This window comes from Lepidochelys olivacea, assembly GCF_965140295.1.
Source record: "Lepidochelys olivacea isolate rLepOli2 genome assembly, chromosome: 18".
In the NCBI taxonomy this organism is placed as follows: Eukaryota; Metazoa; Chordata; order Testudines; family Cheloniidae; genus Lepidochelys; species Lepidochelys olivacea.
This window is the reverse complement of record NC_140428.1, coordinates 11,297,593-11,311,499: the sequence shown is the minus strand read 5'-3', so window position 1 is coordinate 11,311,499 and position 13,907 is coordinate 11,297,593. Positions and strand designations below refer to the sequence as shown.

Below are 13,907 nucleotides of genomic sequence, written 5' to 3'. Positions count from 1 at the left end.
TTTTAAAACTAAGACTTCACATTACATTACAATTCAATACGATACGGCCTTTAAAATGAAGGCTAATGGGTAGTGCTTCTCCTAATCCAATAACCCCGATCTCTGGCATTGGGGTGCAGAGCGGAGTGGAGTGAGGGGAATCACCACATGTGATGTTACAAAGGACCCTGTCAGGCATCCCATTTCACCTCCCTCAAATGAATGGTTGGAAAAGCCCCAACTAACAGCATTCTCCCACCAGTGGTTTGAGCTGCAGCCAGGAATAAACACTTCATTTCGCTAATGACATTAGAAGGGAAAGGGGAAGAGCACCAGTCCTGCGAGTGACAAGCTGTCTCCCTCTCAAGATGCTAATCGGGAATGTCAAAAGGAGAGAACGCTGCTGGGCTGAGGAGCCGGCTCCTAGACTCTAGAGCCTGAATCTAGCAGCAGAGACCCCGGCTCATGGTAGGACTTCATTCTGAGCCTCCTGGCGAGTGGCAATCCAAAGGCACTTTATTATCAGCTCCCAAGAATTCGGTGCTGTATGTGCAGCCCCAGACAATGAAGCCCTCAGAGCATGTATAGTGAGGGCAGTGTCAGGACAAGCTTCGCCCTCACATTGCCACCTGCCAGTGCCCACCCAGCCCTTCAGCAGGGGCCCTCTAGGAACATGTCTCTTTGGTAGGCCTGCCAACGGGTGCCAAGCCTACCAGTTGTCTCTAATGTAGCACCTGCCTGTTGGGAACTGGTGGGAGCTCCCACCCATGACATGTTTACCCCCATGTTCGGGACACATTTCATATTGGCCCTCTGTGCCCCACCTTCCTAATTCCCTCTGTAGTTCCCACTGGATACGGGAGCCTCCATTCCTGTCCAACACTCTCCGGTAGCATTGCAATAGTCAGTCACGCAGCTGCTGCATTTCACCCCACGGGTGGCTGCATTTCGATGGTGAACAGAGGGATCTCGGCACAGAAGAGTTTGCATTTTGGTTTGTTTTATTGGGGATCCCTGGGGATGAAAGGGGCTAGCAAAGTGCAAGGCCCCATTAGTGAGATATACATTGTGCAACAGCTGGCCAGCCCCTGGGGACCTGATTGTACGGGGGTCTCTGCCAGGCTTGGGAGAGGAAAGCACTTCCTGAGGGCTCTGGCTGTGAGATCAGATTCCCCTTTGTCCCCGTGGTCCTGCACAGACTATGTGACTGCCCTCTCTAATCTGTTGCACCCAGCCACGTACTCCTGGTGACCACACCCTCCAGGTGGATAACATTGGGGTGGTCGAACTGCGCCATGATGCTGGCCTCGCTCAGGAAGTCTCGTCTCTGCTTCTCCGTGTAACCTGCTTTCAAAGCCTTGATGGCCACGGGAAGCTCCCTCTTCCCTGGCACATTCAGGTGGCCATAACACACTTCCCCAGATTCTCCTGCAAAGCAAGAAAAGACAAGGGAAAGGGCTCAGCTTCTCAATTCACTGCAGCTCCCTGGCAGCTCACCAAATCAGCACTTCTTCAGCCACTAAGGCTAAATGGATGTCCAGAGCCAACAGATAGGGGCCTGTTTTCTAGAGCTGATAAAAAGATGCAGCATGGTCCAGTGCTTAGGGAGTCAGGACTCCTGGGTTCTACTTCCTACCACGCACTCACCATAAGGAATTATTGCCTGGCTCTGTGCCTCAGAGGCATAAAGACTCTTACCCACCTTTGTGCTTGCATAGCAATGATGAGGTGTGCTAAGCACATCCTATTATGGGATTTCCAACTTCCCTCAAAACAATGTGGGTACAAAGCCAGGTGAAAAGCAAGAGGAGGGCTGGTTTAGTGAGAATTCCTGACACCTCCCAGCCTGGGGTCCCTGGAAGCTCTGAGCTCTCGTATCCTGGCTGGTTCTGTGCAATTGCCAAGGTACTCAGACTCTGTGCAGCCATTGGATACCATGGGTGTCACCAGCAGCTGACAGCTGGCTCGCTCACCCTCTCTCTTGTGCGCTTGCCTTCCAACCCCCTATTCTCAGCAGATATCACTTTTCAGAAAAAAATCAACATTTTTGCTGAAATGGCTCCAGCATCTTCTCAGCCCGGACATGTACTTTGGGGGTGGAATTCAAGGTAGCAGCATAGGAGACACCCGTGCATGGACAGCCAGAACTTCAGCTGGCGCAAGTCGGTGTCCTTCCATTGGCTGCAGCTGAGCTACACCGATTAACACCAGCTGAGCATCTGGCTCGGGATGGTTCATTTCATACATTAAAAAATTCTGCACATGCTTTTTGTGCTCAGAAAGCTATGGAATGGCTTAAACCCTCACTGAGGATCATCATAACACTCAGCACGAGCTGTATTTATTTAGCCCCTTGAGTCTCCAGAGTACTGCACAAACATTAGCACCATAGCCCATGGGAAGAAATGGGTTTCTGAAGGAAGTTCTAAGGGTGTGAAACGCGCAGAGCCAGGGTACTCACCGGACCCAATGACTTTCTCAATTTTAATCCTTGAGGCCTCGATCTCTCGTGTGAACTCGTGCACAGCTTGGCAGGGGTCCTCGTACGTGTGTGGGTCCACGTAGAACTTTGACTCAGGGAACTTCACTGTTAGAGTTCAGTGGGGAAATAAAAAGCGAGGTCATTCCAACAGCAAACAGCAATGCCGCCTGGGAGCCAGAGAGGCGGCAGGAATCCTTAGGGCCACATACAGAGGAGAGATGCCCCAGTCAGTGGGGACCTGCTCTCTGGCACCCAACTCCAGGGAAAGCCAAATTCCCCCTTCAGAACACAGACCTCTCGAGACCTGCCCAAGGGTGCAGATACCCAGAGGGACAAAGAAAGTAGCTGGCCCAAAACTCAGCCCCTGCTGAGAGGCAGAGAACAGCTGACCCCAGACACATCTCCATCTACCTACCCTGGCCATTCTGATAGTGCATCTTCTCCTCATCTGAATCCTGGAAAGCCTTGCTGTAACCACAGTGCCTGCCATGGAGACAGAAGAGGCAGAGGGAAGACTCCTGATCCATCAGTTTTGCCTCCCATCTCACATACACTCAGGCGCGGGTTCCTGGGAAGGGCTGCAAGTGAGCAAGGCGCAGTACCAGAGATTCACCCAGGAGCTGAGCTGGAGCTGACTGCGACTGCTGCACCCCGTCCCCCACTGACAGCAGGGCACACAACAGCTGCACTGCTGATGTTCACCCCCCGCCTCCAGCTTTCAGTTTGCCCAGACCAGGATATCCTGTGTACCACGTCCACGGTTCAACAGCAACCAGCTCAGAGAACACCAGTCCATCCATCCCCCCATCTCACAACGATAATCTGCTCTTCCCTGCTCTGAGTTTGTCCGCTGCACGTGACCTGTAGCCCCATTGCAGTCTGGCAGCCCCTCTGGTCAACCTCGATTTAGGGTCCAGAAAAGGTGTTTTTGTGGCTTCTGTATCTCTAGACCACAAGTTACACAAAACTGCCTAATGGCACTGTCACTGTTGAGCATTTTGAAACATCAGCATTTCATCCCACCCTTGCCAGCCCTCCCATAATCAGCAGGATTTCACATGAATTGGAGCAGACAAAATCAAAGCAGCAGAGTCCTAATATATGAAATCCATGTATTTAACATTTGCAATATCAGTCAATAACAACACATATTTGAATAATAGGGCACATGAGGTGGAGGGCTGAGGGTATAGCATGGATCTTAATTGTCATTTGAGACAGTGACCACTTTTTATTATGTGAAAAATATTCAACAAATCATAGAATCATAGAATATCAGGGTTGGAAGGGACCTCAGGAAGTCATCTAGTCCAATCCCCTGCTCAAAGCAGGACCAATCATAGAATCATAGAAAATCAGGTTTGGAAGGGACCTCAGGAGGTCATCTAGTCCAACCCCCTGCTCAAAGCAGGATCAATCCTCAATTAAATCATCCAAGCCAGGGCTTTGTCAAGCCTGACCTTAAAAACTTCTAAGGAAGGAGATTCCACCACCTCCCTAGGTAACGCATTCCAGTGTTTCACCACCCTCTTAGTGAAAAAGTTTTTCCTAATATCCAACCTAAACCTCCCCCACTGCAACTTGAGACCATTACTCCTTGTCCTGTCCTCTTATACCACTGAGAATAGTCTAGAACCATCCTCTCTGGAACCACCTCTCAGGTAGTTGAAAGCAGCTATCAAATCCCCCCTCATTCTTCTCTTCTGCAGACTAAACAATCCCAGTTCCCTCAGCCTCTCCTCATAAGTCATGTGTTCCAGACCCCTAATCATTTTTGTTGCCCTTCACTGGACTCTCTCCAATTTATCCACATCCTTCTTGTAGTGTGGGGCCCAAAACTGGACACAGTACTCCAGATGAGGCCTCACCAATGTCGAATAGAGGGGGACGATCACGTCCCTCGATCTGCTCGCTATGCCCCTACTTATACATCCCAAAATGCCATTGGCCTTCTTGGCAACAAGGGCACACTGCTGACTCATATCCAGCTTCTCATCCACTGTCACCCCTAGGTCCTTTTCCGCAGAACTGCTGCCTAGCCATTCGGTCCCTAGTCTGTAGCGGTGCATTGGGTTCTTCCGTCCTAAGTGCAGGACCCTGCACTTATCCTTATTGAACCTCATCAGATTTCTTTTGGCCCAATCCTCCAATTTGTCTAGGGCCCTCTGTATCCTATCCCTGCCCTCTAGCGTATCTACCACTCCTCCCAGTTTAGTATCATCCACAAATTTGCTGAGGGTGCAATCCACACCATCCTCCAGATCATTTATGAAGATATTGAACAAAATCGGCCCCAGGACCGACCCCTGGGGCACTCCACTTGACGCCGGCTGCCAACTAGACATGGAGCCATTGATCACTACCCGTTGAGCCTGACAATCTAGCCAACTTTCTACCCACCTTATAGTGCATTCATCCAGCCCATACTTCTTTAACTTGCTGACAAGAATACTGTTGGAGACCCTGTCAAAAGCTTTGCTAAAGTCAAGAAACAATACATCCACTGCTTTCCCTTCATCCACAGAACCAGTAATCTCATCATACAAGGCGATTAGATTAGTCAGGCATGACCTTCCCTTGGTGAATTCATGCTGACTGTTCCTGATCACTTTCCTCTCCTCTAAGTGCTTCAGGATTGATTCTTTGAGGACCTACTCCATGATTTTTCCGGGAACTGAGGTGAGGCTGACTGGCCTGTAGTTCCCAGGATCCTCCTTCTTCCCTTTTTTAAAGATTGGCACTACATTAGTCTTTTTCCAGTCATCCGGGACTTCCCCCGTTCGCCATGAGTTTTCAAAGATAATGGCAAATGGCTCTGCAATCACAGCCGCCAATTCCTTTAGCACTCTCGGATGCAACTCGTCCGGCCCCAGGGACTTGTGCTCGTCCAGCTTTTCTAAATAGTCCCTAACCACCTCTTTCTCCACAGAGGGCTGGCCATCTATTCCCCATGTTGTGATGCCCAGCGCAGCAGTCTGGGAGCTGACCTTGTTAGTGAAGACAGAGGCAAAAAAAGCATTGAGTACATTAGCTTTTTCCACATCCTCTGTCACTAGGTTGCCTCCCTCATTCATTAAGGGGCCCACACTTTCCTTGGCTTTCTTCTTGTTGCCAACATACCTGAAGAAACCCTTCTTGTTACTCTTAACATCTCTCGCTAGCTGCTGCTCCAGGTGCGATTTGGCCCTCCTGATTTCATTCCTACATGCCCGAGCAATATTTTTATACTCTTCCCTGGTCATATGTCCAACCTTCCACTTCTTGTAAGCTTCTTTTTTATGTTTAAGATCCGCTAGGATTTCACCGTTGAGCCAAGCTGGTCGCCTGCCATATTTACTATTCTTTCGACACATTGGGATGGTTTGTCCCTGTAACCTCAACAGGGATTCCTTGAAATACAGCCAGCTCTCCTGGACTCCTTTCCCCTTCATGTTAGTCCCCCAGGGGATCCTACCCATCCGTTCCCTGAGGGAGTCGAAGTCTGCTTTCCTGAACTCCAGGGTCCATATCCTGCTGCTTACCTTTCTTCCCTGTGTCAGGATCCTGAACTCAACCAACTCATGGTCACTGCCTCCCAGATTCCCATCCACTTTTGCTTCCCTTACTAATTCTTCCCGGTTTGTGAGCAGCAGGTCAAGAAAAGCTCCCCCCCTAGTTGGCTCCTCTAGCACTTGCACCAGGAAATTGTCCCCTATGCTTTCCAAAAACTTCCTGGATTGTCTATGCACCGCTGTAGTGCTCTCCCAGCAGACGTCAGGAAAATTAAAGTCCCCCTTGAGAACCAGGGCGTGCGATCTAGTAGCTTCTGCGAGCTGCCGGAAGAAAGCCTCATCCACCTCATCCCCCTGGTCCGGTGGTCTATAGCAGACTCCCACCACTACATCACTCTTGTTGCTCACGCTTCTAAACTTAATCCAGAGACACTCAGGTTTTCCTGCAGTTTCATACCAGAACTCTGAGCAGTCATACTGCTCCCTTACATACAGTGCTACTCCCCCACCTTTTCTGCCCTGCCTGTCCTTCCTGAACAGTTTATAACCATCCATGACAGTACTCCAGTCATGTGAGTTATCCCACCAAGTCTCTGTTATTCCAGTCATGTCATAATTCCTTGACATCACCAGGACCTCCAGTTCTCCCTGCTTGTTTCCAAGGCTTTGTGCATTCGTATATAAGCACTTGAGATAACCTGATGATCGCCCCTCATTCTCAGTATGAGGCAGGAGCCCTCCCCTCACAGACATTCCTGCCTGTGCTTCCTCCTGGTATCCCGCTTTCCCACTTACCTCAGGGCTTTGGTCTCCTTCCCCCGGTGAACCTAGTTTAAAGCCCTCCTCACTAGGTTAGCCAGCCTGCTCGCAAAGATGCTCTTCCCTCTCTTCGTAAGGTGGAGCCCGTCTCTGCCCAGCACTCCTTCTTCATGGAAGACCATCCCATGGTCAAAGAATCCAAAGCCTTCTCTCCGACACCACCTGCATAGCCATTTGTTGACTTCCACGATTCGACGGTCCCTACCCAGGCTTTTTCCTTCCATGGGGAGGATGGACGAGAAGACCACTTGCGCCTCAAACTCCTTTATCCTTCTTCCCAGAGCCACGTAGTCCGCAGTGATCCGCTCAAGGTCATTCTTGGCAGTATCATTGGTGCCCATGTGGAGAAGCAGGAAGGGGTAGCGATCCGAGGGCTTGATGAGTCTCGGCAGTCTCTACGTCACATCGCGAATCTTAGCCCCCAGCAAGCAGCAGACTTCTAGGTTTTCCCGGTCAGGGAGGCAGATAGATGACTCAGTCCCCCGGAGGAGAGAGTCCCCGACCACCACCACCCGCCTCCTTCTCTTGGGAGTGGTGGTCGTGGAACCCCCCATCTCAGGACAGTGCATCTCATGCCTTCCAACCAGCGGAGTCTCCTTCTGCTTTCTCCCCCCAGACGTATCATCTGGTCCACTCTCCGCAATGGTACCTGTGGAGAGAACATGAAAGCGGTTAGTTACCTGTGTCCACGTTGCTGGAACCCAGACATTCCCCCTTCTTCTTCTGGAGGTCACATGTTGCCAAGCTTCTTCACTGGCCTCTTGGCTCTGCTGTGCAACCTGCTCAATCCCCAACTAAATCATCCCAGCCAGGGCTTTGCCAAGCCTGACCTTAAAAATATCTAAGGAAGGAGATTCCACCACCTCCCTAGGTAATGCATTCCAGTGTTTCACCACCCTCCTAGTGAAAAAGTTTTTCCTAATATCCAACCTAAACCTCCCCCACTGCAACTTGAAACCATTACTCCTTGTTCTGTCATCGAATTTGTCTAGGTCCCTCTGTATCCTATCCCTACCCTCCAGCGTATCTACCTCTCCTCCCAGTTTAGTGTCATCTGCAAACTTGCTGAGGGTGCAATCCACACCATCCTCCAGATCATTTATGAAGATACTGAACAGAACCCGCCTGAGGACCGACCCTTGGGGCACTCCACTTGATACTGGCTGCCAACTAGACGTGGAGCCATTGATCACTACCCGTTGAGCCTGACAATCTAGCCAGCTTTCTATCCACCTTATAGTCCATTCATCCAGCCCATACTTCTTTAACTTGCTGGCAAGAATACTGTGGGAGACCGTGTAAAAACTTTGCTAAAGTCAAGGAACAACACGTCCACTGCTTTCCCTTCATCCACAGAGCCAGTTATCTCGTCATAGAAAGCAATTAGATTAGTGAAACATGACTTGCCCTTGGTGAATCTATGCTGACTGTTCCTGATCACTTTCCTCTCCTCTAAGTGCTTCAAAATTGATTCCTTGAGGACCTGCTCCATGATTTTTCCGGGGACTGAGGTGAGGCTGACTAGCCTGTAGTTCCCAGGATCCTCCTCCTTCCCTTTTTTAAAAAATGGGCACTACATTAGCCTTTTTCCAGTCGTCCGGGACTTTCCTCGATCGCCATGAGTTTTCAAAGATAATGGCCAATGGCTCTGCAATCACATCCGCCAACTCCTTTAGCACTCTTGGATGCAGCGCATCCGGCCCCATGGACTTGTGCTCGTCCAGCTTTTCTAAATAGTCCCGAACCACTTCTTTCTCCACAGAGGGCTGGACTATAGACACCATAAACGTGTCTATTCAGCAAAATGGTAAATATAATAATAATTGTAACCAAATACTTCATTATGGAGACATTATAAATGATTACTGGTGTTCTGTCTCATTCCAACAACAGCGGAGTGTCCCAACATGAGTAATACAGGTCACTACTTGTCATCCCTGTTTTCATCTGCAAATGCTGATTTTGTCAGGTCTCTACGCACTCCACACCTCCAGAGCATGTTCAGAATATGGTTCCTGGCAATCTGGCTCATAGATTACAAGGTCCATTACCCTCGATTAACTTCAAAATATCTGTGCGCCATTGTCTGGTACAGTTTTTGAAAATGGAGACTTGGAACTATCATCGCGTACCCATCCATCCATACTGCAGTGGATCCAGCGGTGGGGCAGCTAGATCCAAAGCACCTGAATATGTCCTCATTTTACATTTCCTATAAGTGCTTCGCTTGGTGGTGGTAAGGAGCCGAGCTTTGGTTTTGATATGGTACCTTTGCCAATTTTCCCTGCCCATGATTTCTGCCATGCTTCTAACATGGGGCCCAGTTTGATTGTCTGTAGCATACAGCCAGGAATTGGGTGCCTATCCAGCGTCAGCAGGCACTGGTGTCACCCAGCAGAGAGAGGGAGGACCCAGCTTGCAGAATTTTCAACAGAGTCATTCTGATGAGGCCAAAATAGGAAGCTACTGTATCACAGCCTGAGCGCACGGACAGCGCACAGGCCCGGTGCAATGTTCCGGTGCTGCTCTGCAGTAGCACGGATGTCTATTACAGCTCTCTCTTGGACTCTGGGTTCCATAATCACTAAATATGTTAGGCTCTGTTCAAGGTAATGATGCAAGAGTAAGAGAAATACATCAATGTCATCTGATAATACCGACTTTTCCACCACTTTCTCTTTTGCAACCATCACTGTTTGATGTCTGAGGATGTTCTTTGCTTCCTCATGCGAGGTGACCATATCTCCTCTGTTGACCTCCGCACCCCCCTGGTTTATTTCAGCTCAGGTGTTTTCTCTGCCTTTAATAATTCTGCTCAAATGATGTCAAACAAACTCTTTATTTTCATTAACTGTCAAGACAACTTTCTGCGGAGGTACCTATGCATTTGTCCTTAAATGATGCTTCTGTAGCTGTGCTCGATTTTGTGACTCTCACTGTGCTGAAGGATTTGCACGTGTCCGAGACAAAGTATACATCACCTGCTGCTAGCTCGTGTTCAGTATAGATTCTGAAATTTGTCACAAAGCCCTTGATGATACCACGTGCTGGCAAGTGTATGGCAGAACTGTCAGTGACTGTGCAGGGGACTTCTTAGGAAGGATGTCTAGCTGACACCTCTGTCTGCAGCTGCTTCTTTAGCTTAGATTTAGCCTCGGCAATCCTGTCACCAGAGGCAGCGAACGCTGATGTCGGTACAGGAACCAATCACCTGTCAAAATATTCTTGATGTCAACCTCTCATGAACTTGCTTGTAGGCCTATCACTCTTCCATAGATAAGCTCAGTGTCAAATATCTTTGTTGGCCCAACCTGTGCATGCTTTTCGCACTGCCAGCGTCTCTGCTCTCCTTGGTATTGTGTCACAGAACCTGAGGGAGGGCCAGCAATGTTCAAATTCACGCATTTGGAAAATTCCAGCTGTAAGTGAGTTGTCTACATTGATGGTTGTGCTACTCTACCACTGTCAATATTTACTAATGCCTCTGAGAGCCTAGTGGCGTTTAAGGGATCAATGCACAGGTCTAGCTTCTTACTTATGGCTTCTCTGTATATTACATCTGCAGCAATCCTCGACTTCATTTTGCCTGTGTGGATCTCCTGTATTGTGTTTGGTGTGTGGTGAGTGTTTGGTTTATAATTGATTAATGTCTATAATTGTCCAGTATTTGAAAATTAATTCGCATGAGTGAAGATGTAAGAATTTGTTGTGAGCATGCTCAGAGAGTACAGGAAGAAAATACCTTGAGTCTCAGTTTGGGGGAGGAGGGCGTTTGCTAGAAAGGTACACAGCTAATACAAACTCTAATACAGACATCACATATGTACCTCCTAGCTCCATCACCAAACATTAGTGTGCAGTTTTCATTAAAAATATTTGAACTTCAATGAAAATGCTTTCACTGCCACCTGGCTCATATTTCAAAATGCTCAATAGTGACAAGGTATCATCAGGCAGTTTCTTTGAACTTAGGGTCTTGAGATTCAGAATCCACAAAAAAAACCTTACACCAGGCGTAGTCAATTATTTTTTGTCAAGGTCCAAATGTCTTGGCCAAGGTATAGTCACAGTCCAGATTCTAGAGAAAGTAATAAACAAGCCAATAATGATAATAAATAAATGAAAAGATTTCAGGGGATGTTCAAAAGTGCCTGGCGGTCCAGATTTGGCTTAGTGGTCCGGATTTGGCCTGTGGTCTGCCTGTTGACTGACTATCTCTGCTTTATACTGACACTAAAACCCGGTCCTAGCAAGGTGCTACCAGACTATTGCTTTCCCAACAGACCTATTTCAGATCAGCTCCAGGTCCCCCTTCTCCTGTGTCACACTCCTGAGGTGACCAGGAGCCCTGTTCTTGTCTATCTGATCTAACTCTCCCCAGGACCACTCTGGTCTCTTAGATCATTTCCTTGGTTTGCTTCCTGCTCCCTGCCATTCTGTCTCCACCACCGCTGCTCTCAACGATGCTCCACTCCCTGTCAGGCAGACCGAACAGAATCCCCAGGTGTGGCGCTAAGGCAGCCTCTTGCCCTAGCTCTAGGGGGAGCCAACATGAAGTGTCTTTGAGTTCAGCATGCAGTAACCTCTGCGGGTCTCCTACCTCTTCTTGCAGATCAGAACCACCAGCAGGATTACAAGGCCAGTTATCAGGGTCAGGCAGATCCAGATGATTGTCATGGTGTCATATCTGAGAGCTACTGGAAGAGAAACATCACAGAAGGGGAACTCAAGGGGCATGTGCTTGGTGTGAGGCACCCACTAACCCAGCCTCTGTAAACCTACATTCCATAATATATAACACTCTGCCCCATTGCCAGACCTTCCACTGAGGATCTTGATGGGAAAGGAATTAATCTTCCTGACCCCCTATGTAGGGACCTCTTTGCAGATGGGGAAACTGAGGCATGGACCTAGACTGGGCAGTGTGGCACAGCAAATGTGTGGCAAAGGTGAGTGCAGAACCCGGCAGTGCTGGCTGCCACTTCCTTGCGCTAATCATTGCAATGGCATTTCTCAGGGCGCGAGGAGCCCTGGGAGAATTGTTCCCTCTGTCTGACAGTTGCAGTGTCGCTCCTCCCCACAGAGCGACTCGGCAATTCCTGCAGGGAGCAGCAAGCATTGCAAAGCCCTGCCCGGGTTCCCATGCTCTCACCAGGTCGCTAGGATTTCTGGGGGCACGTCCCGTGGTTCTTTGTGCTGCAGTAAACTGGGACGCTCTGTGAGTCTTTCCCAGTGCATTGTGGGAGTACTTGTCTATCCTTCTGGGCACACGGCAGGATTGTGGGAAAGCCCTGGAGGATGTCACACCGCAGTGATTTCACCTGCATCCTCACTGCAAAGAGCAATCACACTTCGGGAGGCCACTCGTCCGATTTGAAGCCAGATAGTCCTGGTTTTGTGGAGCACTGGCCCTGTCCGGGAGAGACGCAGCACCACACATGACTTTGTCCAGGGAAAATGAGAGGAGAGAGGAAGAAACTGTGGATACAGGAGGACACTGGTGGGAACAGGGGTGGGGGCAGCATCTCCGTGCAGAGTGACTCAGCCAGGGCCCACACAGATGGGCAGGTGGATGCAGGCAGGGGAGGGGGGAAGTCCTGTATTCTTGGGATGTGTCAGTGGCCACCCGAAGGTCAGAGGGGTTTGTGTGCGGATGGTGGGCAGGGTTCGAAGCAACGCCCAGCTAAGAGCTGGGCTAGCTCTGCAGGGAAGGCAGACCCAATGAGGTCTCTTCTGCCTTTCTCCTAGTCTACAGTGTAGTGTCCCAGGCCCATGCCCCCCAAGCTTTCCCTCCCCATCTCACACCTGCTTACACTATCATGTGCCACTATCCATTTCCAGCTGCTCATAATCCCCCAAGCAAACCCCTCCACCCAGATGCCAGCTGCTGCACCAACATCAGTGCCTGGCACTCCCAGCCTGGCTTCCAGGTCAGCAGAACCACCGCTCCCTTCTGACTCAGCCCTCACCTCCCCGTTCCCTTACTCCTCTCCCTTCAGCCACCGACTGACTGTGCAGCGGATCCCACTCCGGCCGAAGTCAAAAGCAAACAGCCCCCTGACCAAGTGCTGTGCGTCTGGGTGTGCACTTTAACCCTCGTGCCCAGGCACGCACTTCCGCTCTCTCCCCGACCTCATCCTCTCGTGCACTCACTTGCTTTCCCGGTCTCCACCTCCACCATCTGGCTGAACCTCCCACAGCCGGCAGAGGTCCGGGCCCGAACCTGGAAGATGTAGCGCGTTGCAGGCTTGAGCCCAGAGACAGTCGCACTTGTGCCTTTGGATTTTAGAGTGGAGTAACTCTGCATTTCCTTGTCCTGTTGGAAAGCAAGGCAAAGATCTCACTGAGAGAGCGCAGGGCCTGGGGAGGAGCCTGGAAGTCACTCTCTCTATGTGTCTGGCTGTTAACAGTAATTACACCATGCAAACAGTAGCCTAAACTATAACCCTGGCTTAATGCACCATGGCCAGGCTGCGGGGCTGGGCCAGCAAATTGCTGTTACCTTCTCGTAGTACTTGACCTCGTACTCCAGGATGATGCCGTTGGGTTGGTCTGGCTCATGCCACAGCAGCGTGACGCTGTTCTGACCCGTGCTCTCCTGGCGAAGCACCACCACCTGGGACGGGGCTGAGAATGAAGACGACAGAACATCAGAAAGTGGACTTGTCTCCAGTGACAGATCGAGCCATGCTGCAGCCTGGGAATCCAAGCATCTGGATCCCTGGATCTCTGGAACTTCCAGAGCCTGTTCGGAGTCCAGCCATTGCCCCAATCTTGGGGTCTCTAGGCACACGCTCAGAGGGCAGCCCAGCTGTCTAGCACCTTCCCCGAGAGCAGGACCTCGCTGTCCAGTTGCCCAGGGCCCCGGCACAGCACTGACCCGTCTGACTGCCCCACACTAAAGCACAATCTGTCCCAGAACTTCATTCTGTTCCCTAGCAAGGAGGGGCAGCAACCTCCTGCTGTCCCAGGCCATGGGTGCTGCTCTCTCTGTTTTGGGTTCACAAAGGTAGAGCAGATTCACAAACCTTTCTTGTCAATGGGGCCTCAGTTACACCCTTGCCAGCCCACGGCACCAGAGTGTAGAAGAGTCTGTCTAGCTAATCATCAGCCAGGCCAGGCTATGTGCCAGGGGC

The 13,907-nt window shown here is 50.2% G+C and overlaps 1 protein-coding gene across 8 annotated transcripts in view; it reads right to left on the bottom strand.

Annotated features, from left to right (window-relative positions):
- Positions 1-13,907, bottom strand: part of EPHA8 (EPH receptor A8) — a 130,881-nt gene that overhangs the window by 24,884 nt on the left and 92,090 nt on the right. For 2 of the 8 annotated variants that reach the window (XM_084651365.1, XM_084651367.1), the window contains exons 6-11: positions 13,274-13,398; positions 12,925-13,087; positions 11,372-11,468; positions 2,877-2,944; positions 2,441-2,566; positions 1,222-1,407 (exon numbers count right to left, since the gene is read on the bottom strand). In XM_084651365.1, coding sequence (XP_084507491.1) covers positions 1,222-1,407; positions 2,441-2,566; positions 2,877-2,944; positions 11,372-11,468; positions 12,925-13,087; positions 13,274-13,398 — 765 coding nt within the window. Of the gene's footprint in view, positions 1-1,221; positions 1,408-2,440; positions 2,567-2,876; positions 3,040-5,882; positions 7,421-11,371; positions 11,469-12,918; positions 13,088-13,273; positions 13,399-13,907 lie in introns of those variants that run through there. The other 6 variants (XM_084651366.1, XM_084651368.1, XM_084651369.1 and 3 more) reach the window with 6 other exon arrangements.